This window comes from Lepisosteus platostomus, chromosome 13 (assembly GCF_059453375.1).
Source record: "Lepisosteus platostomus isolate fLepPlt1 chromosome 13, fLepPlt1.hap1, whole genome shotgun sequence".
NCBI lineage: Eukaryota > Metazoa > Chordata > Actinopteri > Semionotiformes > Lepisosteidae > Lepisosteus > Lepisosteus platostomus.
This window is the reverse complement of record NC_142623.1, coordinates 14772714-14798134: the sequence shown is the minus strand read 5'-3', so window position 1 is coordinate 14798134 and position 25421 is coordinate 14772714. Positions and strand designations below refer to the sequence as shown.

General features: G+C 43.0%; 1 protein-coding gene and 1 long non-coding RNA gene across 7 annotated transcripts in view; one reads left to right on the top strand and one right to left on the bottom strand.

Annotated features, from left to right (window-relative positions):
- LOC148650036 (uncharacterized) overlaps positions 1-25153 on the top strand; it is a 195124-nt gene extending 169971 nt beyond the window's left edge. For all 4 annotated transcript variants that reach the window (XR_015926000.1, XR_015926002.1, XR_015926001.1 and 1 more), the window contains 5 exons: positions 15917-16066; positions 16327-16424; positions 19227-23628; positions 23964-24066; positions 25034-25153. This is a non-coding gene — a long non-coding RNA (uncharacterized LOC148650036). The remainder of the gene's footprint in view (positions 1-15916; positions 16067-16326; positions 16425-19226; positions 23629-23963; positions 24067-25033) is intronic.
- The window catches only part of LOC148650032 (uncharacterized), a 201134-nt gene continuing 189439 nt past the window's right edge, over positions 13727-25421 (bottom strand). For all 3 annotated transcript variants that reach the window (XM_088603407.1, XM_088603406.1, XM_088603408.1), the window contains 13 exons: positions 25005-25058; positions 24485-24592; positions 23547-23600; positions 22768-22821; positions 21031-21138; positions 20296-20349; positions 19592-19627; positions 19260-19313; positions 18413-18668; positions 17840-17952; positions 17673-17741; positions 16693-16929; positions 13727-16059 (listed from right to left, as the gene is read on the bottom strand). In XM_088603407.1, coding sequence (XP_088459533.1) covers positions 15913-16059; positions 16693-16929; positions 17673-17741; positions 17840-17952; positions 18413-18668; positions 19260-19313; positions 19592-19627; positions 20296-20349; positions 21031-21138; positions 22768-22821; positions 23547-23600; positions 24485-24592; positions 25005-25058 — 1344 coding nt within the window. In that variant the 3' untranslated portion in view covers positions 13727-15912. The remainder of the gene's footprint in view (positions 16060-16692; positions 16930-17672; positions 17742-17839; positions 17953-18412; positions 18669-19259; positions 19314-19591; positions 19628-20295; positions 20350-21030; positions 21139-22767; positions 22822-23546; positions 23601-24484; positions 24593-25004; positions 25059-25421) is intronic.

Below are 25421 nucleotides of genomic sequence, written 5' to 3'. Positions count from 1 at the left end.
CGTAGGCTGCAAAGGAACAAGTAATAGGTTTATTCCATGCTGGAAAAAAGAAGAAAGAGAACATGTTTCGGCCAAAATGTTGTGTTCTCTTTCTTCTTTTTTTCAACATGGAATAAACCTATTACTTGTTCGTCTGTAATCTTTATCAAGAAGAGCAGTTTGTGTCATTAGTGACTTTGAAAGCAATGAAATCAATATTACCAATATGTAGTCCATTCTTAATCTGATGAAAAAGATATAGCAGAGGTATTGTTAGTCTAGTTTGAGCTGCGTGATGCTTGTTCCCAAAAGTCATGTCAAAATTTCGACACAGGTGCTGTTATGATTGTAGCTGAGTGCTTTTGTCTTGCACTTTATACAGTATTTAAGACCTTTCAGGTGACCTCTAGCTAAGAGATTTCATATGATATATTAATGCAATGCTCTGCATTTTTTAGTGGTTAACCTGATCTTGAATTCTGAACCATACAGTAGGTGCAGGTGACACACCCAGTCATGCTTATTTCCCCGTGCAGCTGGCTGGTATCTTATTCTATACCCTACCTCAATTTAGGGAGCCCTGGCAAACTGATTTGCAATTCCGAAACATTCTCCATTGGTGCCAGCCATTGAGTTAGCTGTTTAGCTTCGTCGCTTAGAGCAGTGTGGAAGGACGGGATATGAATCATTTAATTCCATTGCAGTAGCACAGTGTGGCTGGCAGATAGTACTCTCTGGATATGCAGGGCATCTCTGTGTCGTTGGCAAGGCTGAGTCTGGATTTCAGTGATTTCTTCTCACTCCTTCATCTGCTATTACAAACACATCCCACTGTGGAGCTGCAGTGTACTGCTACAGCTTTCCTAGCCAGAGCTATACCTTTGTCACATTAGTCACCTGGCATTTTTGATGAACACAAACATTTTGTTATGACGGGAAAAGCCATAATGCAGTACTGCTGCACTGTAATTAAGTGGAATGAATACTGCTTGCTGCACTATACATTGTTTTTTAAGATGTTCCTTCAAAATGTATTGGACTCATAGCAAAGTGGCTGTTGATTGAACCATTTACGATACTCAGTGTATTTCTGCTGTTCTCTAGACACCTATGGTAACACATTTGTGACAGCCTTTATGTTTAGTACCCCTAAATTGTAGTCCTTGAGTGCCATCGTCAAGCAGGCTTTGCAGGTGTCTTCCAATTATCAACAGCTGATGTCCTTTGAAAAGTATTAAATTGGTACTGTACATTAAGCTCATTTTTAGCTTAAATAGGTCATTAAGGGCAGTACTGCAATGAAACTTGCAGACACTGCACTGGAGCTGTGCACCACTGCAGTAAATAGTCCATTTTCTTTTAAATATTAATTTAAAGTTCGATAAAAAGTTCGATACAAAAATATCACAGAATAGACCTAATCGCTGTGATTACAGCTACAGCATACAGTAGATCTGTGGAGGTACAGTATGGGATCACATGTGATTTTCACATGCACTAAACATTAAATAATATTATATATGACATCCATCCCTTTAACTCAGTATCAGCTTGTAAAGCTGTTTCTGTTTTTTTGTATTCACCTGGCAGTACCTTTTAAACCTTTGGGATTGTCTGAATTGACCCATTAGCCAGGCCTGCTGTTGCCCTCTGCAATGCGCTAGAGGTGGGTGCACCTAAACCAAGTTTCTGGTCTTGACCATTTGAACGTTTCACCTTTCCTAATACCACAGCACACTCTAGAACATGCTTGTAAAAGTTTGCTAATAATTTATAGTCTTTGAGAATCATGGAAAGCATGATTATTTTCACTTTGGGATTATTCAGACTTCTTTGGCCTGGGTACTTGGTGTACTCTGTGCTTGCTGTAGGACTGTACTAACCTTTTCAGCATAAAAGGCTGACTGGCTGGTTGCTTTGTGACTGCAGGATTGTGCTTATCCAGATAGATCTTTACTTGAGCTTGTCCTTGCAAGTCAGGATGCACTTCTCTGAATTTGTGACAGGAAGTATAATAAAGGACAGCATCAGATGGCACTGTGCTCCCTGAGCTGTTAAATCCATCTCCGGTTGCCATGCCTCTGATTCAGTTGTTCATTATCGAAACTCTTAATCAGAGTTTTGATCTGAGTAATCTGAATAATTTTTATGAATCTTGGAAAAAAAGCCAAAATGCAGAAAATGTTGCAGTTTATCAAGTGTAATAGGTTTTAAATGCTTCTTTAAAAATACGCACATTTAGAAATGTAGTTGAATAAAGTTAATCATAGTGATCATAATACATGATGTCTTATAATATATTCTGTTTTAAACAAAAGCATATCTATATTTTATTAAACACTGTGGTCATGGATGAGCCATTATCTCCGTCATTATCCTAATAAGCTTATTTTAAAATAAATTAACAGGCTTTTAGTGATCAGACGAACAGTGCATTTATTATATGAAGTCCTTTATTCACCCCCAAGGACTGCTCATTTGTTAATGAGAGTCTGTCCCAGAAAAGTCATACATGCCTTGCTAACAGACATGCTCTCTGGGGTTGAGCACACCAGAAAAACCTAAGAATGAAACACTGTGGCATTTGACCTAGATATGTGGTGAGATTACTCTGCACTGCAGACTTTCTTCACCAAGCCATTTCATTCATTCATTTCTTTTCACTTTTGCTGTGAAGTTTCGAGCCAGCCTGGACAGATATTGTGTGTTTGTTACTTGCTGCAGAAGATTGGTCAGGCCTCTGTGTGGTTCTCTCTCTCAGGCCTTCCCCTCACAAAGCTTCCAAATGCAGATATTTATGTTTGCTCCATTTTGTGCATAGTGTTTTGTCATGGTATATTATATGTCAGAGTTGCTTTCATTGGCATAGCTTTGATCTTGTGAAAATGCTTCTCAGTTAAGCTAACGGTTTGCATTAATTGAGTGAACTTACTGAAGAGTACATATCAAACGCTTCAGTGAAGAGTGAGCTGCACGTGAGATGCTCTGCTGCCCACTGTGTGGAGCTGGGTTACAAAAGTCAGAATTTAAAGATCTGTGTTCAAGACTATACTATACTATTGGAGGTAATCCTTAAAATAACCTTGACCTGGATCATTTAGTATCTTATATGTGATTGGAGAACCTTAGTTTACTCTAGATTTTACAGGGATCCAGTGCAGCTGACATGCAGTAGGTTTTATATGCTGATTGATATAACATTCTTGTTCCTGCAAAGTTGAAATCCAGTCTTTTGATTTCATTGGTTTTTTTAGTGTTTTTATTTTTTTCAACTTTTAAAAAGTTGTATTTCGTTTGTTATTGCTATCAATACTGTGCTGATTCCCGAGTTTTGAAACTACCCCCGTTCAAGTGTGTCAGCTCAAATGTTCTCATTTGGACTCAAAGCAATAAAAGGTTTCATACATTGTCCCTCCCACTTGTCTGTTGATCAGCTATTAAGAGTTTATTATACAAAAATAAGCAAGCAAATTCCTAATTGAGGAAAGACTGTATAAAATTATGTATGCTGAAGTTATTGGAAATAATATATTTTGATTAGCATTATTGAAACCAAGAACCAGCTTTCTTGTTTAGAAAAAAGTCTAAACAAGCAAGCAGATCAATTACATGAATCAATGAGCTCTGGTGATTAAGGGCCCAGTTGGAATGAAAATCAGCAGACACAGGCTTTGGAACCACAGCCTTAGAGAGTTTTAAGTGCTTGAAGCAGGTTCTTTAATATTATTCATTTTGTGTGTTGAAGGCCAGAAAGTTTCATTTTTCAGTGAAGAACATTTCTTTAAGCCTAGTAATATCCCTAGATGCTCTTCTCTGGTCAGAGTCCAGCACGACAATATCTTTTTTTGTAAAGTCTGTACAAAATTGTGAGAGCTTACTTATGTGATCCCATCCCTTGATTTAAATTCTGCTTTTTAATGTACTGCCCAGTCCAGTTCTGGGGATTATAACATTAATAAAGAGCAAAAGCACTGTTTAATTTTTCTGTGGCTTCCACACAACCAACATTTCTAAGTCCTTCACAGTGTATTGACCAGGACTGATGATGTTGTGTCTTTTCCTCTACAGTGTGCTTAAGGTTGGTCTTGCCTGTCTGGGTCACAACACGTGACTGATATTCTCTGGTGACCACTCACAATGGACAGAGAAGAACAGATCAGTAGATCATGCCAGTTACCACGTTTCCATAAATGATATTTCCATGCCAGCACGGTGCACACACCACAGGGTGATACGAACGAGAAACAATGTCACTGTAACCATGGCAACTACTGTTGTGTCAGAAGCATCAAGTTGCAGAATTTAAATCAAGTTTTGGTTATTTTAGTGATGGTTTTCAGTTCTAATTCACAGAAGAAAACCCAAAACTGAAAGGAAAAGCGCTGTCTTGGTGGCAGAGTTTGTGTTTCTTTATGGCACTTTCTTAACTGCTCCTTCCCAACACCGGAGAGATGTGTTGTTTCTAGTGGCAGTAAATCAGCTGCTTTTGGAAGTCTTATCCCCATGTTTTTATAGACACTTTAAGTTTCTAATCATCCCGCGGTGCTGTCTGTTAACAGTCACAGCTAGCATCAGGTCTGGAGGGCCAGCATACCTCCTTTTAAAACTCACAGGAACAGTGTAGCATGCTTTCACAGCAGTGCCTGGGCTCTGCTGCTGTTCCAGGGAAACATGCTGCATGAGTCTAAACAACACCCGTCCATACTGGCCCCAGTTAACAGTGAGTGCCTCTGTTTCCAGGTCAGTTCTAGTGTCCATCTTTCCACTGCTTATTCCACACCATAGCGCACTCCAGCAAATCCAGGTGACATTGTCCTTTATAAAGTCAGGATCCTGCTACTGTAATTTAAAAGGTGGGAATGTTCTGGACTCGCATTTGTGACTTGTGAAGCAGTGGCCAGCAGTGACTTGGCTGTAAGGAACTATTTTAAGAGCATTCTTGATTACTCTAAGAAATGGTCTCTGAACAAAGTCCACGTCTCCACATGTGGGTGTGTACAGTATGTGTGCTGGTGTGCCCAGATAAATGTTTTTTTCCCCGAAACTTTCAAGACTATCGCTAGATAAATAGCAACTCTAAGACATTCTGAATTTTAAGAGCAGGAAAAATGTATTTGTTATGTTTATTGCCATGTGCTCTAGAGATCCAAGATGGAGTGTAATTGGTTGCCCAAAAACCTGTAGAGAACACAAGAGGCCATAAACGTCTGTATACTGTAGGCTTGGCAGTAGCTTAAGCACCACTCTGATGGCGGGGAGATTGGTTTGAGAGAGTGTTTCTGAACAAGGGAACGAGGCAGCTCAGAGGTCCTTGCTTCTTCTTCATGATGCTGACGTTTACTGAGGGGCAGAGCAGCCACCTCTGGGCCTCAGTGGGTTACTGTGCTGACCTTGATATTGTGCTGGGAGGCAGATTACTGCCATCATCATTCCTAGGAGTGTGCGGCAGGATGGCTGAGTTGGTTTAAGGCGGAAGTGGGACGCATGAGTAACTGAGCTCTGCAGACTGAAGAGGCTGTGACACCGGGTCACTGAATTTCAATTGCTGAGCAGAAGAGCTGCTTTCCGTCAGTTCCGATCACTGCCTCGGAAACAGCAGAGTTCAGGAATGACTGCTGATATTCACTGTAGGTATGTGAAGGAATGTGCTCAGAAACAGAATGTTTCATTTGGATTTTGCTGCAACTTTGGCGATCAGTCTCAGTCCCCCTTTGTATTATTGCCTCGGCTCAGGAAGCCTGCACCGTGTGCTTTGTTAGTTTTTACTGTAATCCGCTCAAACACCTTGAGACGAAGCTGGAAGTGCCAAAGTGATTGTCTGTAATTGAATAAGTAGCGCATGTCCTTTGGGGCAGAGTAATCACACAATTATGGCTTGTATTGATTCATCGCTTTATTAATAATTAGTTGTTATTGACTGGCTCTTCAGAGTGTCATCAGGGTAATTTTCCAGCCATTAGGATGCTAAACCAGTTGTAAACAGGCTAGATACAGTATAGGAAATAGCTGTTTCTTTAATGGCAGTTTGTTTTTACTTTGCTTTGAAGTTGCATTTGAAAGACTGAAAAAAAAAGCTGAGTTAGCCAGAGATTATACAACCAGCTGATGTCAGTCTAAGGGTTTTAGAGACCTGTCATGCCTGGTTAAAATAAAATCTCTAAGGATTCCGCAGTCTATTTGAATAGGTCCAGCTGAAAAACAACTCTAACAGTACTGTATCTAGAACTTGGCCTTTGGTGTATGTCTGCATGCAGGTGTATTTTACACAGAAAATCATAAACACCTTATTTTATTAAGCTCTTTTACAGTATACTGTAAATATGCATAGTTTTAAGTTGACATCTGGCTGGTACAGAAAATTTTGAGTTTTTGTTTCTCAGTGAAAGGTGCTACTGTATGTAAGTTTGCTTGAGACTTTTACAAATGTCATCTTAGAGTTGTGTCATCTTAATGGACATTTATTTTTCCTGAAACTGCTGTTTTCGCTTGTCTTTCTTGGTTCCTGAGATTGTTTGAAAAGAAGTGTGCTGTTTGGCAGTGAAAATTATTTTCAGAACTGTTTTTTGCAGAACAATAGTAAAACCTCTTTCAGTGCAGATTTAGATTGAAGACAGTGATTTTCCTGTATATTAAACACGACAGAAAATAAAAAAACATAATTCCCCCTTCACTTTTGAAGACTTTTTCTGCTACTGCAAAGGCTTTGTTTGAACTCACAGCAGAAAGGGAGGGCTGTAAAAAAAGTTAAATAAAAATCAGAGCCCTGCAAAAATAGGGCAAAATCCTCCCAGTAATAATTAAGCAAATTAGAATCCTAATTATCCTTAATGCACTTAGCTGTGCAGTGAGATGAATCGTGCAATTCTTTCTGGAATATTACCGTCGAAGTAAATAATGTTAAGTTTGTGCTGTAATTGCATCATATGAAGTATATTAGGAGAGCTTGTCTTAAGGGAGCAATAAATAAAGGATGCTTCCAGGATGATGGTGACAGCACTAATGGCTCCTTTTCGAAAGGGAACCTGCTAAGTTCCCATCTGGCAGCACGGGGCCAAGCTGGGAGTTCTTCTGTCCCGGTCTCCTGCGACGAGCTGCGGCACAACCGCGGGGATAAGCCGCAGGTGAGTCACGGAGGGGACGGCGGTTTTAGGTTGGAGCGTTTGACCTTCCTGCTTAACCTGCTTTTTGATGTCGCCGTGTAGCAGCGTGACGTCTGCAGGCCGCTTTTTACCACGGGCAGCAAACGGGGCCGCTGGGAGGTACCCATTCTTGCTCACGTGTTTGCCCATTAAATAGCAGCCTCTTGTCTGCCTCCAGTCTGCACTTTTGTTTGCTAAGATTTACACTATAATTTTTTTTTAATTTGTGTGTTTTTTTTAAAAAACGTGCCGTGAAGCGTGGCAGGATCCCCTGTGCAATGAAAGTGATTTGTTTTCGTCATTTTGTGCTGCTCAAAAATGATCCGAGTTCTTTCCATCTAAACATGAGAAAGATCACAAGTGAGTGGAGGCCCTTTGCCCCGTGCAGCTTGTTATGTAGTCACTAATTCATCCAAGGATTTCAACCGGCCGTGTCTTGTCAGTTTCTTCCAGTCTCCTACAACTGACAGGTTTTCCTTTTGTAGCCTCTGGTTTGTGTTTTACTCTTGATTCTGAAGTCTTCTGGGTTGGCTTTTTCGATGCCTTTGAGGATTTTAAGTACTTGTGCCAGGTCTCTTCTATAGTCTCCTCTGTTTAAGCCTGACTCTTCAGCCTGTGAGTGTAGAAAAAGCAAGCTCTTTAATGTGGTCACCAGACTTGTACCCGGTGCAGTGTGGGCTCTGAGCTGCTGCCTGGCGAGCTGTGTGTCGGAAGCAGCTATACGAGGATGAGCCAGAGGATTGTTCTGTGTTGCTGAAAGGCTATTCCTGAGGTGGGCTGGTGTCTCATCTTGGTGGAAGCGGAAGTCTCATTCTTTCTGCCTGCTTCGTGCAGTAGAAGCCAGGATCAGCACTGGCCACATGAGCAACTCAGCTCCTTGTAAGCACGTGCCTCTCTTTTCGCAGTTACAAGCAGAAAAGCAGCCCAAGTATTTGTAGGGGTATAAATAATTACGTCTGGTGAGGTCCTGCAAGATGCTGAGGATCTCCAGGGAGCAACCATGTGCATAATTAAGTAAATGTTAGTGTTTTGCTTCTTTATTCATTTTGTCCCCATTTTGCATCTTTTATAAATTGGCTTCATTTTTCAGTTGGGTAAAGAGGCAGGCTGGTATTTATGCAAACTGAATTAACTAAGCTAAGATATCAATTGCATTACTCCTCGTCACGCTTTGGCTGCTCTGTGCTTTTTTTGTTTGTTGTTCCTAGCAGTGTAAACAGACTTAACTGCTATGTGCAAATCTGTCTAAAGTGCTAATCACAGTCAAGAAACACACTGCGCCCAGTAAAAGATAACTTTTCAAAAAACTTTCCTTTTATTACTTTCTCAAAGAAATTCATTAAGTAATCAGCCGTGTTTTTATTTATGCAACTGCACAGTATACTGTAAGTGCACAGAAGTTCAGAGATCTGCGATTCTTCAGAAAGTGACCAGGTGAAATATGCAAGACTGGTCAGGTTCTAGCATACCGATCAGAGAATCTGGCAGACATAACTTTTTCTCTATATGTGCTTTTGCAAAATCTGTCCATCTATACAGAACATCTACTGGATTATCAGAAAGCTGCTTTTTTTCTGGGAATGAGTCACTACACCTCAGACATCATCCCAGAATCATATGGCGCACAGTGGGGCTACACTCTGGATGGGGCACTAGCCCGTTGCAGCATACAAACACCACATTTGGAGACATTAGTTCACCTGGACAGCTTGTGTTTGGAAGGTGGGAGCAACCCGTAGCACCTGGGGAAAACCCATGTGGACAAAGGGCAAACATGCAAACTCCGCACAGAAGGCACCAAGCTTCAGAACGGATGTCATTCCAGCCCAAAACACACCCTGCCTTGTGCTATTCGTTGGGCTTCACGCAAACAGTAGAAGGGGGTATCTGCATTTGTTCCATGAACCGTACACACAGAGGACTGCTGCCAAAGGACTCATTCCAATGCACAAGACTGAAACGAAAGCCTCACAATAGCTGTAAAATTGTACTGCAGCTTTCCGCACATAATTATGGCTGCTATTGTCGAAGAGCACAAAGGGGCATTGTTCACTCTGTAGCAGGCAGGAGAGTGTCGTAGATGCGTGCCTTTTTAATCTGCAAACAATAATTGTCACTGATAGCTGCAATAAGAGAGGACCAGCGTTTAGATGTGTGTGCAATTAGTCTGAGTGGCAGTTTGCTCGATGGCTTTCCTGACTCTTGTCGCAGCCCTCCTCCATCGTGGAGAGAGGCGACACAGAAGCAAAAAGCCCTCCATTGAGATAATGTCGTTTTTAAGTAAGCAAACACAGAGCTTTATATCAAACGTTTGCCCTGGTTTCGTCTGCACAAGAGTGTGAGATAAATGTTTCATGTTGGAGGGCTTTGCATGGAGAGCTTGTAAGTGATTTAGTCTAGTCATGTCAGTGTATGAGGGCAGCATGGTGGCCCAGGGGTTAGCATTTCTGCCTCGTGGCGCTGGGGCCCTGGGTTTAATTCTGGACCTGTAGTGCTCTCTGCTTGGAGTTTGTATGTTCTCCCTGTGTTTGCTCTGATTTTCTCTTACAGTCCCAAGACGTACTGGATGGTTAAATGACTTCTGGGAGAACTGGCCATGGTGTGAGTGTAGTGTGTGTCTGCCCCGTGATGGGCTGGTGTCCAGTCCAGGGTGTTAACTGTCCTGCACTCTGGCTCCTCCACAGCCCTGTATTAGATATTGGATGCCACTGTATGGTAAAAGCTGCTCCCCACAGAGCGATCTGTTACGCAGACGCGTGCAGTGTCTGTAGCTCGTAACCAGGCAGTCTTCAGCCCAGAGTTACCCGCTACTCTACGTCGCCACAAGTGTTTGAGCAACCCAACGAAATTTCTTAGTGCTGCAGGTTTTTATGTATAAATAAATGTCAGGCTTAATAATTCTTATTTATTTCAATGTATGTATTTTTATTGTAAGTGTTTTTGCAATGTATGCCCTTTCAGTTCCCCATGGCTTGTGCTGCATCTCTGCCATGGTCTGGCATGTTGGTTAGAAAAACTGTGTTGTGCAAGGGCAGGTCTGTGGAGGGAGGAAAGTGTACGGTACCAGATCTGTACCACAGCAAGCAGCCAGCCGCCTCCACCAAGATTAACACGCAATTTATCCTATTTTTACTTCCCTTTTCTCCCCGGTTTTAAATCCCCCCTCCAGTCATGCTGCATGCCACTTGGGACTTGTTTCTGCAGCAGAGCGGGAATCTAGATTGCTTTCCTCAGCTCGCAGCTCGGTGCCCCCAGGCCAGACCGTCGCCGGTGCTGCCTCTTCCTGGAAAGCACTCCTTTGATTTTCCAGCCGCGAGTTGGGAGGCTTGCTGATGCTGCAGATAATTAACTGAAGCTCCCGAGTCAGGAACCGTGAGGTTTTCCGTGGATGGAATATCGCGGGATTCATTTTCCCTGCATTTCATTCGCCGCTCCCCTTGTTGGTCATCAAAGACAATCATACGGATAACAATGGTGTTGATTCGTGAATACAAAGCCAGGCTGGTTATTCTGTGATAGTATCTAGAGAGCAGAAAATGACTGACGTTACCCAGTCATCACACTTGTGTACCTCTCAGCTGATACAGTGCATTGGAGGATTCCAAATGGCGAACATGTGGCTGTGTTTTGTTGATCAATTTGTTTGTTCATATCTGTTTCTCGTTAATATGCAGTTGTTTTTTTTTTTGCTGCTTCTACATAGAATTATAAATGCAGTACATTTTTTTTCCTTCAGTGTAATTCTTGTAATGCTTCCCGACCTGCTGGTTCTGGGTGAGAAAACAAATGCATTTGTCCAGTTTTGGGAATGTTTGGCATTTCAGTTAATAAGAGCAGAAACATTAGTGTAGGATCTGTAACCTTTCCTGGGAAAACAGCAGTCTCTTTGAAACAGAACTAACTGTTTGGTGCTTTTCAAAGCCTTTGTAATAGATCAAAATAAATGGCGGACAGAGAGCAGGCAGGCTGTCTCACATAGGATGCAGGACCATCATTTTGCAGCAATCGATCCACTACTGATTTTACATATTACAGGGCACTCTTGATGATAGGACAAGGACTGCTGTCATACTGTACATACCTACTGTATGCAAGTGCACTTAAAATAGCATATTTGTCAGTGAATATGTCCTGTTTACTCACTGGCCAAAATACTTTGAGCCCCCACTGGCTCGGATGCAGGCCTCTGCAAGCATCAGAAGCAGTTTGAGGTGGTGTGGCTTTTGCAGTGGCTGCAGCCCAGTCCCATTCTGTAGTTCTAGCAGGAACGCCTCCAGCTGAAGGTGTGACAAGGGTAACAGGTTGGTTATCTGGGGATTGTACCAGCCAAGGTACTCGTCTGAGCCCTTTAGCCAGCTGTGCATTGCTCGTGTATTTGACTGGGAGTCAAGTGAGTGGCTAGCAGCCAGCAGCCTGTAAAACCTGAAAAGGGAACAGAGTGTGTCCACTACAGGTTTGGTGATCACCAGCATGACTGCACACTCTTAAGAAGTGCATGGTACACATTGGTTATTGTTGCAGTATTTATTACCATGGGGAGCAGTGCTCTCCTGATGTAGGCTGCATCATTGCTTGTACCGTTAATTATTGATGCCTTTCTGCTACGCTTGTGATGGGCATCTGTGCGTCTCTCTCTGGCAGATGTGATGGGGGGGAAGAGAATGTGGATAGTACTCCTCTGGCAGTAATGGCTGTACCCTGGAATGGGCTGGGGCAAGGGAGGTTTGCCTGCTTTCCTGTCTCAATTTCTGCTTAGATTTGCAGTGCTTTTCTTTGTTACTGCACATTGGTGGAGTATAATGCAAAACCTCAACATTTTATTTTTCTTATTTGCTGCTGAGGTCTGTGACGTAGAGCGATGCTGCGACAATGACTCCAGTGCATCTCTAAACAAGAGCAGACGTGACACTCTAAGATGAGATAAGATGATGGCATCCTTAGGCAACTTGGATCCAGTGCCTTTCTCTTTGGCTGTGCGTCAGAAACCTGGCAAATTCCCCTCTTTTGAAGACCAGCATGCGGTATACAGCAGTGTGCGCTCCTTTGTATTGAGCACAGCTGGAGAGGGTCCTTCTGTGGTGAGCACATGAGTACTACTCGTCTGTGGGATCAAGCAGCTCTTTCATCTTGCAGCCACTCTCACTGCAGAACAAAATGCCTGAGATTTGAATTTCCTTCCCCATAGGTTATGCCTGCTAGTTTTTTTCTCAGCATTGCAGGACAGGTTATGCCTATCTCTGTTAATTTCAAACTATTTTTCAGCTCATACAGTATGTTGCCTTGATATCCTGGCTTCTTGGAGGACATAGCTGAATGAGAGCTTCATTATCAGTTAGCTACTAGCTTCTAAACGTATTAGATGAGGTAAATGACCCCCCTTTTGGTTTTGCAACCTTCCTAATGTTCTAAAATTGGAACTTCAGTGATGACAATGAGCAAAACTGTCTGGGGTACCATTCACAGTGCTGTTGCATTGCGAGGGACTGTCTCTAACCAGGTTAAGTGGTGACAGGAGTGTGTACATGTGCACACAGAGGGGACTATGTTGGAAAGAATCATGCAGCATACTTGTTGAATAAATTCTAAATGCTCTTTTCTTATTGGCATATCTGTACGTTAACCAAGACTCGACCTGTAAGGTTTACAGTCATAGAGGACTGCAGCCAGGTGACCCTCTAAATCGTAGGGAAAGTGGTCTTCTGTGAATGAAGAATGGGGTGTCTTTATTGTCCCCGTCTTCCAAAATGTCCGAACCTCTGCCAGTTGTGCATTCCCTCATTAAATGAAGCGCTACAAAACTGCTGAATGGAGTAAATAATTATTCCGATAAGTGGCTGTTGTGCTTTATGGTGGATTACGAAACGTACGTCTCTCAATTGTTAAAAATGCTCCTCGGTGTGAAATGACAGGCACAGGCGATGTGTGGAGAGAGTCGTTTGCTTAAGTAATTTGAGCTCGGGAAAAAAAGACTGACACTCGGAAAAGTGCCAGCACTGGATAATTAGATTTGATCATATCTGGAAAGTAATTCATTCACCGACGCATTTTGATAGAATTTACATTATCACTGTAATTTATTCTTTCATGCCCTTGCATAATCACCAGTTGTACACTTGGATCACATTACCCATCTGCTGGAGTCTGGGAGTTACGTTTGAGTTAGTGGGCCATTCCCTGGAGATTTCTAAGAAACTGATGAAAATAACATTTCTACAAACAAAAGAGAGCAGCAGAGAAAATTCAGGCAGGAGGCCGAGCGCCGTGAACAGCTGGGCTCAGGCAGCGGAGGGAGGCAGAGATGTGCTCTCAGACCTGGGGGAGAAGCCGAGAAAAAGGGAAAAAAATAAACCAGTGCGTTTCAAACAGGGCAGTAAAGCTGGGAGGGGGGCAGGCGAACACACACTGCTGAAAGCGAAAATACAATTCCTCTTCCCAGACACTAGGGCACATAGGGGGATGACTTCTTTGCTGTGAAAGCGGGATTCCCGTTTGTAGCATCACAGCAGAAAACTGAACTAAGACACAAACAGAGGCCTTTCTGCAGCACTGCCGCCAACACCAGACTTGTGCCGTTGGAGGAGGAAACTGTCAAGAGCAAGACTTCAGAGTACTTCAATAAAGAATACTTTATTTCACTTCTTTTTTTACAAATACAGTTTTTTTTTATTCAGGAATCGAAGGTTTGTTGTTTTCTTAAAAGAATAACTGTACAGTTTATAAAATTAGTACCACAAATCGACTCTACAAAAGGAGGGTGGAGATAGAAGGGATTTGGAGGTGTGCTGGTAAACAAAATCCTGATGCATTTTTTTAATATGCCACGCTGGGGAAAAAAAACGTTTAATTGCACTTTTTAGTTTATGTACATGTGCTCATATCCAGTGATACGAACTAGTAGGACATAATTTCTTTAAGAACTGAAGTACTACTACAGAGCAGAGGGTTTCAATCTGGGCTACCTGTTTAAAAAATTGCATGCTGGCAGCAGGTGTCCAGAAAAGCTTTTTTAGGAAACAATAGTGCATATCTGAATTTGTATCAGTACAAGGCCTGTGCAGGTATCTGTTCAGACATAAAAAATATACAGCACTTCCAGGGGGAAAGCTGAAATTAAATTAAACTTTCCAGTAATTCCATATTCAAGCCCACATATTTAAATAATAAATAACTGATTCTCAGTTACTTCTTGTTTTTTTAGCACCAAACGTCATCGCCCCACCTAGGGGTGCTGTTGTACCCCTGAGCAAAGTATCACCCAGATTGCTCCTAATGAATGGGTGCGAATATGAGTTGCTTTACATACAGTAAGTGGTGGCAAATCGCAGTAATATTAGCAAGAAGTTTGGTATCGAGAGCCTCTTGGCCTTCCTGGTAGCAAGCTGCAAGTCGCACTGAGTTTTAAGTTTTGGAAGTGCTGTTAATGGCGAACGTGCACCTTTTCTGTTGTACCAACTGAACAACATGCATGTTTTCAGCGTCATTACATGAACCCTCGTATTCAACCCCCTATGCTCTCGCCCCTCCCCAACATAAAAAATATTTTTATGCTTTAGCACCACTGTTGAGTTTAACAGTAAGAAAAAAAGCAATGCACAATGAAAAGCGTAAAAAAAGCAGGATTAGCATACAGTACGAAGGATCCTTGAGGCAATGTTGTACTGGTGTCAAGCTGCACTTCAACTGAAGTCTGGGACTCCCCAGGCGAGACACTGAAACAGTCAATACTGATCACAGGTTTCAAACTAGCCCAGGTTAGCAGATGTCTCTCACAGGAGAGAATGAACGTGTTGCCTGCTCTCACCATGGGCAACAACACTGTCACGTGGTTGCAAACTGACTGGAAACTGAGTGTTTGCTGGGTCTCACTCCACACCCCAAGACTTTAATTACTCAACGGACTCTTTTTTTTGATTGCACATAAGTACCTCTTCTTTTCAGGCCTCATTTGCTTGTTTTTTTACAATGATGATACATTTAATGAAGCACATCTTTTTATTGTGTCAGCTGTGGAAGACTTTAAAAAATGCAAAATACAGTATGTGCAGATATCACATAGGATATCTAAGCCAATGAAGCACCCTAAATTGTGAAGCCCCCTCACTTTGAAGGTTGACAAGGTAATGGACAAGGTTGTTTTGCTGTGATACAAAACACCCTTTGACCAATTTGTGAGCATTGTGCCTTTTGTGCAGCACAGGCATCTGTCTGGACAGAGCACAGAGAAACCTGATTGTTTCTGCAAAAAGTAACATATTCCTTTGCTCCATTTAATATGAGGGATATGTTGCTTTTTGCTGCTGTGTGAAGTTTGTCTTGCCTGTAAAAATGAAAAAGAACTCCAGTCGCTGTGCTATATATAATTGCTGTAATTATCGGTTTTAATGGGGGGGGATTTCAGAATCTTCTTTGAGGGGTTTAAAAATAGCCAAGCAAATTGTCTCTGTGAGCAGACGTAAAGTAACACGAGGAACAAGAACTAGGCTGTCGATTATCCCGTAATAAAACGTGCATGTGCAGTGGTGCCCCGCCTGTGCAGGGCGCTGTCCAGTCACCTTGCTGCCCACAAGATCAAAGTCGCTTGAATCCCTGCTAGACGTGCAGTGGTCATGTCCCAGTGATCTCACATCTGTGGGCCGACAATTTCTTTCCTTAGTTTATAAAAAATGTAAAAAAACATACCACAAACCCACCACAGAATAAAAACAACAAAAAGATATATAAATATTGCTTGTGGCAATCACAAATGTCTTTTCTTTTTTTAACAAAAAAAAATCAGTTTATCCCTTTCTCTTCCTTAGCCGTTGAAGCAAACAGGACCGAGCTGGAACCCGAACTTCTGGTTGTTGTTGCCAAAGTCCATAACGGTGACATCTTTGATGGGAAGGGGGTCCGGTCTCAAAGAGTTGATTTTCAACACTGAATGTTCGTAACCTTTCCGGGACTGCAAAGTAAGTAAATGGGAAAAGGGTTTTTCACTGGTTTGTCTCAATAGTTAGATTAACACAAGCGCACTGCTGTGAGCAATGGGGAGCTTCCAAGCTGGTTTTCACAAATAGAAACAACTTGTACAGTCAATTAAAGACTGAGTTTCAGGTGAGGTAACAAGTAAGGTGCAAGCCTTGGGCTCCTGAGGAAACGTGTTTGCCCTGAGTGCAGGTAGAGAGTGAAATCACACACTGAGGATGTGGTTTTGTGTCACTTGGTCTAGGCTTTCTTGGCAACCCCTGTGACTTCCCAGCTCCCTGCACAGCAGGCTCATGGCGCCCTTCATGAGGGACAGAGGACCCGTCTGTTCTTTTTCATGGGGTGGGTTGTCACTGTGATCTAAGATGTTAAGACGATTGATGATTCTAAATGTAAAAAAGCAGGACCACCTCAAGTGGTGCACTTAGTTAGAAAAGAGAGTTAAGCAAACTCTGTCTTGGGTAGAATACATTCATTTCTGTATGTGTATGTGCATACGGACAAATGCTTTGCCACTGGATTGTTCTGCTACGCTTCATTTACTTCAACTTGATCGAGATTGTAACAATCAAAAATCTTTCCGAAATGCAGTGAAGGCACATGTGCGTACCTGACAGCCGTCGTACACCGCCTCAAAGACAAGGGGCGTCTTTGTATAGGACAGCTCCTCGTCGTTGATGCCTTTGAAACGCAGCGCCCTGCTGTGGCTGCTAGAGGTAGTGTCGTACCAGCCGGCGGAGTTCTGGCAGTGGTAGGTGAAGGTCTGGTGAGCTGTGGCGCTGAGGAGCTTCAGGAAAGTCAGCTGGACCACGTGCACCGCGTTCCCATCTGCATCTATGTAGGAGAACTGCACAGGGACACAAGACAAATTCATTTCTAGGCACAGTGTTTCAGTTGCACTTCATGTATTTTTTTTAGATAGGGACATTTTTGTCATTTTAGAAAGTGCTTTGCATGCCCTGCTTTTCAGAGCACTGTATACAAAGCATGTGAGGAAAGTGGACCAAAAAGTGCTCACAAACTGAGCAAAGTGCACAGCTATACACACTATAAAAAATGGGTTCACTTAACAGAATCTAGTTTCAGGCCTGGTTTTATTTACTTTACAGACAAGACGTCTGAGAAAGTGCTTTGTGAAAGTGTTATTTTTATAACAGAACTAGATCCCCTGTATGTTTTTTGAAGAAAGGACGGTTGGAACTGTTTGGCTCAGATCTGTCATTAAGCTGCTATAATGCTTACCTGGCAATTTATTAACATGAGAATATAGCCCACACTTGCTTTGCTTTAAAATTAGTTGCAGAAATAACCAATAGGGGAATCAATTACAGACAAAGAAATGTCTGTCGAGCGTAGGATTATGCCAGGGACACTACTGTAATGGTTTCGGGCTCTGGCCTCCTGACTGAAGGGTCGGAAGGGAGTGAAGGCGATATACAGCACAGTGCTTTACCCAGATTGCCTCAGCAAACTTGGCTCCATAAACCGATTTTGCATGTTAATCAAGATAATCGTAACCTGTCAATCTGATGGATGAAACGCCAGATGGAATTTGTCAGTGTTCAATCCATCCGTATGAAAAGACTGTACCTCTTTTCCTTTCCTGAACTCGCTGAACCAACTCCCAGGTGTTTCCCGATTCCATGCTGCCAGCTTTACCTGGTCAGAGGAATACGTGTCAGTTTGTGCTAAAATGAACACTGAACAGCAGACATCAGCGTCAGGTCTCCTGTGAATCGATGTAGCTGTTTACTCACTGATTCCACCCTCTTATCAGGGAACAGGCAGGTCTCCCCCTGAGCAGTAAAGTTACAGAAAACCTTGAAGGAGTCACGGTGGCACCCCTGGTTAGGGTCGATCCAGTACTCCCCTGCAGGAGGAGAAAGATGCATGAGCAATAAGAACATAAGAGTATCCATCTGATTCTTGAAGGAAGCCCAGGGTATCAGCTTAAGCAATATGTTTGGACTCCTACCTCCTTTTGTCTAAAAACATTGCCCCCTGTTCACAGGCTTAAACACTTCCCCGTATTTCTCGTGGGACAGAGAAGGCAAATTTCAGACTCTTTCAATCCTCCGCTTAAGAAAGTACAACACATTTTTGTTCTTAAATTTAATTTATACTTAGATCACTGGTAGTGCTCTTTTCAGTGCACTGTACACCACATCCCTCCACAGGTCAGAGCAACTTTTTCCCTTCTAAATAAAGTGTGTTTGAGTTTAGACCTGAAATCTTAAATAAGAAGAGGTGGACCCTGAGCAGCCAGGCTCTGGGAGATTTTAATGAACAGCAGAAAGAGACGTTGGATTTAGAGTAAAGAAGTAGCTGACCATCCTTGTAATCTGGGTGGCACATCTGCAGCTCCTTGCAGGTGCGTGCTGGGCTCTCTTGGGTCCCCAGAGGCTTCCTCATGTGCTCCACGTCAGCCTTCATGGAGTTCAGGGAGGCGAAGACCTCCTCCATGCCATCGATGAAGTCGCTACCCTCCTCCGCCAGCTGGTCACCCTGCACTGTGTCCTCGGTGTGCCGCCGCCTTTTCTTCCTGCCCTGCACCGGCAGAGGCTCAATCATCTGGGCCGGAGGTCCCTGCAGCAAAGACGTCCCACTGATGATCACATCCAACATCATAGGCATCCCCTCAATAGGGCTAATAGAGAGCCACAGCCCTGCACCTTTCATAGGGAACTCAGACCCCTCAATGATCAGACCTATCAAGACAACTTAGTCTTTAAGACCTCATATAGAATGAAAACCAGACAACCCTCTGAATTCCACGGATAAGTAGTGAAGATCACCTTTTAATTCATCATCTTCTGTAAAAATTTGGAAAAGTCAACCAGTTTAACTGTGAGATTAGTTCAACCAGCCGTAACAACTTAAAATTACAAGCAGTTTCCTAATAAGTCCTACTGTCTTTTCCTCATGTTTCAACAAAGTTGAATCATTTGCTGGAAAAAATACCTACAGACCATGCAGGTTTGACATCTTTTTTTTAATAATCTCCTACATTTTATAATTCTTCCCTTTCACTCTGCTCTCTCTTTCCTCATCTCTGTTCTCCTTTCCTTTTTTCTCACTCAGATGTTTCATTCTGATTTTATAGAAGGCCAATTAAATCACTTCCTATCTCTTTCTGAATGATAGGGAAATGAGTTTGGATCTACCCTTCACACTCACCGGGGGTCCAGGGGGGCCTGCAGGGCCTGTGTCTCCTCGAGGGCCAGTTGGTCCCTGAAAGATAATCGCAGAAGACCTGAGTGTCGTCTTCAGAGAACTAAAGAAGACTTTCTTCTACTTCCTAGCTAGTACCTCAAAATTCAAAAGCACAGATAGAAGACAGCTCTGAACAGCGCCAGTTGTGCCTCAGTGAAAAAGATCATTCAACAAAGAAAAACTGTAGGGAACCTATTTTGCCGAGGTGTCAACAGAACGGAATATGACTGGATATTGTACGTAGTTATTGAGCTTTCTAGAGGTGTTATCCTGTTTGAAAAGCAGAGATTACATACCGCGTTTCCTTTGGAGCCCTTCTGCCCAAGAGGACCCTGACCGAGAGAGAAAGGAAGGTTATGCCATGAGCAAGGGATTCAGGTTCGAGAGAAAGGGCGACTGTTCCATTAAACATGTAACTGTAAACAAAGCACAACAACTGTGTTGGGGGGAGTCAATCGAGGTTGGACCAGGTAGGAGAGGTGTGAAATGAATGTCTGGGTAGATGTTGGTTATATAATGTCATGTTTACTTGTACTGCTTGCATTTTTTTGTAGGTTTCTATGTGTGTAAAACATTTGATGCCGCTTTGATGCAAGACAAAGTTTTGAGAAATCAAAGTATCATCGTATTGTACGGGAATGAAATGAGCCTAAACACGTCTCCTTGTAGTATATATTGTTGACTTTATAGCATCAAGGCTGTAATAGAACAATACCATTTATTTTATTACTTTTAAATAATATGCAAAATGGATCATTTGCTTCTACAAACTTTTTTGGGGGGCTTACAAGCTTTATTCAGTCTGACTCAAAAAGGTGACAAGAAGAAAATTACAGTTTGTATTGACTTCAGTTTAAAAAACATTATGTCATTTTAATCAGTACAGGTATTTTACAACATTCCAAAATGACAGCAGAGTTCAGTGGGTTTCTGAAATGCAGAAGCCTGGAGAGGTTGGAGCTCCTTTAATTCTCACATGTAAGGGGAATGAGATACTTACAGGCAGGCCTGTGGAGCCAGGGGGACCAGTGGGGCCAGGAGGACCAACAACACCCTGCAACACAGACAAGCCAGTGACAGTGTCACCCCATGATGTCAGTTTAACCTCATGCTTACACATGATATCTTCTATAGATGTGCTTCTCACCCCTGCTCCTACAAAACCCCAGCATTACAACGGAGCTCTTCACCACTGAGGCTAATCGATTTCTACTTGGTTATTCAACTAGCAACTAGTGTGAACCCATCTCCGGGGTTTACACCTTCTTCCACTGTGTGGCCTTCCACTAACTTGACCCCTGCTGAACACAGGATTGCTTTTTTCCAGATGTTTGTTTTTGGTAAACTGTCATCCCCCTCTGTGTCTGGACACCATTATCTATCGCCTGTTAAAGAGCTGCTCACACAGATACAAGGCAGCAACCACTTAAGAAGTGAGATGAGAAGAGACAGCCCTGGTTTTTGTTTTCTGTATTTTTCAGCTAAATACCCGCTGCAGTGTATTTCTGAAACTTTACACTGAGTGCAGAAATGGCTTATTAACATCTAACTAAGCAACAGGTTAGCGTTTACTCAAGAAATAAGACCTTTTCAGCACACTGCAGTTTCATGTTTCTGGAGTTATAAAACTGGTCTGCAATTCAGAGGAGTTACAGGGAAGTAGATATCTGCTAGCTCCTCTTGGCACTTGTTTTCCTGTGGTCCCTGTGCTGTGGTTCAGCACGGTGGTGCTTACCTCATCTCCCTTTGGTCCCTGTGTCCCCTGGTTCCCTGGCAGGCCCCGGTCCCCTTTCTCCCCCATCTCTCCTGGGGGCCCGATCAGCCCAATGAGCCCGGCATGACCCTGGGGGGCACAGTGATCAATGAACAGGATGTGCCAGATCTCACCCACACGCCTCTTGCCGAGCGACCCCTGTACCCCGCAAACCAGTGGCACCCCTGACAGAATTTTTCTAGTGGCCCTAAAGTGTTGGATAAGCTGAGAAAGGAAAGTTCTTGGGAATCGCAGACTCCACCCCCACCATGTCCCTGACTCTTGACCAGTCTTCTTCGTTGGGTTCTTTTCTGGGAGGGGGAAGCTCCGTTCACCTCTGGCTCTGTCAGCTCTCCTACTGCTTTAATTCCGACAGACTCAAAGCCATTCTTAACACCGCCCACAGCACTGTGCAAAGCCTGATAAACCTCTAACACACCAGCGCACAACTCAATTCCACCTCTGTACACCCAGAATTAACAGCTGCTTCCTGTATCACCCAGACTCTATTCAGTATAAATACAAAATGGGAAACTAAGATTGTAGGGGCTTGGGCGTGTATCCTGAAACATTATTTTCTTAACAATTTGGGGAATCAATAAAAATGGAAAACAAAATCTTAAGATAATTTAAGTTTAGAATATTCCGATTTAGAGAACTGTGTACAATTTTGGTCTCTACATTATTAAAAATAGATCTTGCGGCTCTGTAATCAGTATAGATAAGAGCCACCAGATGTAGGTATGCCCTGCATTGACAGGCGGAAGCAACTGAATCTCTCTTGCACTGATCAGAATAAACTGCGAGGAGACCCCATACAAGTATTCAAAACCTTCAAAGATATCAACATTCAAACCAGAGGACTTCTTCAGAATCAACACAGAAACACAAACCAGAGGCCACAAGTGCAACCTACTGTATGTGGAAGTGCATTTAAAACCAAAGAATACGGGACACTACCTACTAAATGAGTTAGATTGTAACTTGCAAAGGAACAAGTTAAATGTTTATTCCATTCTGAAAAGAGAAGAAAGGAAACAAAGTTTTGGCTGTGTAGCCTTCTTCAGGTGTGAGCAGACTGTAACTTTTTTGTAACCTTATGTTTATGTTTATGCTAAAATGTTACTAGGTTTATATTAATGATTTTGAAAGTGTTATTTGCAACCCTTAGACTAACATGTAATTTTACAAAAGACAACCTATTTTTTTAAGTGTAAATGTAAAACATTATTCAGGATGCTTTTTCTAAGAATCCCCAGGGACAATTACAATGTCTTATTCTGTATCTGTCTGTTTTATGATGAGTTTTATTTACAGTGTGCTTGGAACTGTAATTGAAAATTCAGCTTTTGTAGCTCTGTGCTGCAACACCCACTTTGGTGAGCTTACAGTGGTTCCTTGATGTTTGTCAGTGGGGAGGGAATGCTGTCACCAGTGTGTAAAGGCAGTTACTCAGGGCTGGGGAATCCTGGGAGAGTGGCAGCAGTAAGACGCTAAGGGCAATAGTAAGCTGCCAGCAACCCAGGTTTCCACTTACTGTATGGAAGATGCAGAGAAATGTGCCTCTAAGGCTTTGATGCTGGTGAAAGGTGAGGGGTAGCACCAACATCGGTAATGTGAGGGTGCCTGCCGAGGATCTACGGCTCTGTTAGCTGGCCTCCGGTGCACCAGTGTAAACTGCGACACAAAGCACGACAGGGGAGAGGGAGGCAGACCCACCTTGTCACCTTTCCTTCCTGGATCTCCTTTCAGCCCCGGCAGACCAGGAGGACCCTTGAAGCAACAGAAGCAGATGGACAGGATGACTTCCTCATCACTAAATCACTCAGGAATGTACTCTTACTGAACACAGGGCCTCATCGTCCAGTTACCAGGGTTATTTTTGCACTGTAGCATTTCATTTCTAAAAGCTTTTATGTTTTGTTCTTGGTTTTACTGGGTTTTAGTTATGTGTATTATGTGTGTGCTGTTGTATAGCACACTGAGTTTCCTAGAAAATGCTCAAATAAAATTACCATTTTGACTATTATGTTAGAAGAATGCATTCAATATTTTCTGTGCTCACCCTCTGGGATGCAGCAGAAATCTCATGACCTGTAGTACCCATATGGGCAGAGGTCTCATGACCTGTAGTATGTGTATCATGAGAGGTCTCACAACCTCTGGGGACATAGCAGAGGTCACATGACTTTTAGTATGCTTTGCTGCGGAAGTCGTGACCTTTAGTATAGTTGGTAAAGGTCACCACAACCTGTAGTACTCTCAACACAGGTCACATGATGTTTAGTACTGTCGCAGTAGAGGTCATACGACCTTTAAGATGTGTATCAGCACAGGTTACATGAACTTTGGGACACAGCAGAGATCACACAACCTTCAACTACAACACTGTCTCCCTACAACAGTGCAAGGCTGGTTACATGTTCTCATTGCTTTCAATAGAATGGGGAGGTCTTCACATAACTTCACACTCTGAAGTTGATTGAGGCTGACCATACCAGTGGTCCAGGAGGTCCGGTTTGACCTGGAGGTCCATTTAGCCCTTGTTCACCCTGGAAAACAATGACAGGAGTAGCAGAGGTTAGCAAGGGTGTCCTGAAATCAGTGTGAAAAGAGCCTGAGGAGCCAGAGCTTACAGCCCAACTATTTCTAGGGTGTACATTTATTCCAACTTGTTTAACAGTTTAGTTTATACTGTATGAGGACACCACACATTGTTCACAGCATGCTGGCTCAGAGTCACTGTGCTGTTGTTTTTACTCATGTTCAATAACACTCTGTCAGATAAATAACAGAATGCACTTGGTATCAGGTTTCCAGTCCTGTTGTTTATAATGTGATCTCTGAAGGAGACATGCCAAAAAACCCTTCAGTCTAACTTCTGTTGCTTTTCAACAAACTGTCGATTTGTACAGCATGGAGCCCGGCTTCCTGCCATGATGAAAGTTGAAGTTGCGCAGCTGTTTGAAAAGAGCAGACTCCGAGCTTGTGCACACACCATGGGGGCAACTTTCTCAGGTGATTTTTTTCCTTAAAACGTCATGCAGGAAGAAAAACTCAGCAATATGTTAAATCTCTAACATCAATCCTACGGTTCATGTCCTGTCCTGTACTCCTCTTTAAACCCACCACACAGACCAGACCTGTTTATTTACTGTGCAATACAAGCCAAACTGAAGCAGTTAGAGGTTTCTTAGATATGTTTTTTTCCCTCTAACAGCCCTTTACGCTCTTCTGTGCATCTCGTCAAGAGGCGCCTTTTTCTGACAGAAGTGGAAGAGAAAGAGCGACTCTTGAGACAAGAGGGGAAGAGGTGTGGAGAGCTGAAGGTGGCAGGGAGAGCTGTGAGAGAGTGCTGAACTCAGGCAGGAGACAAGGAGCTTGTTTCTAGCTCCAGGTGGGTCTCTCCCGCAAGGGGGGCATGCAGTGTACTTACCGCAGGTCCCGGGATGCCACGCAGACCTTGTGGGCCAGGTTTGCCAGGGTGCCCCTGGGGCCCCACTGGTCCCGTCTTCCCCACCAACCCCTCAGGCCCCGATTCCCCCTGTGAGACAGAGAGCAGAGGTAACGAAGGATAATTGTTGTATATAAACAGCTGAATGATCTTACTTTCTCACAGTGCTTCTGTGTCTTTGGTATAAATCTTGGCTTTGTCCATGACTGTTTGCATCAGCTCCTGCCTTTGATGCCGAAACAAACCTGAGCTCCCCGATACCACTGTGTTTGTGCCTGTTCCGTTCTGTATTTGGCGTTTTGTCAATGTGGTAGTGCTCCTGTGTCAAGGCTGCTCTGGACATGCGATGCGTTACTTTTTTATTTACTGTTTACTGCTGTGATGTTGTTCTCCGGTAATCATAGAGGAGCATCTGTACTGCTTTATCCCATGCAAAAATACATACACATTTCAGCATCCCCCACGAAACTAATCCACAGAATTTAAAGGCTCTTTCTCTTACCTTGGCTCCCTTTGCTCCTGCCTTCCCAGATTTTCCAGGAGCTCCCAGAGGACCCTGAAGAGAGAGAAAGAGAGAGACCTCGGTCAGACTGTTGCATTACACACCTACAAGTTCACACATATGTATGAAAACCACTGTGAATAGACAAATGCAAAGCTTGCTGTCTTTTATAGCTCCCAAAGATGGTATTTCTTATTCATGTGATTCAAAACACAACAGCACACGACTTGTTTTTTACCACTGTTTGTTTGCCATTTAAATGTGAAGTGCAAGACTTAACTCTTCCCGATCTCCTTGGTTCTGTTTGTTTTCTGTAAGAACTGATCTTATAGGAGAGAGCTAAGAGCCAGTGTTTACACAATGGGCAGTGTGACAGGTTTCAAAGCAGCGCAGGAAACACAAAGAGAGCAGACTTTC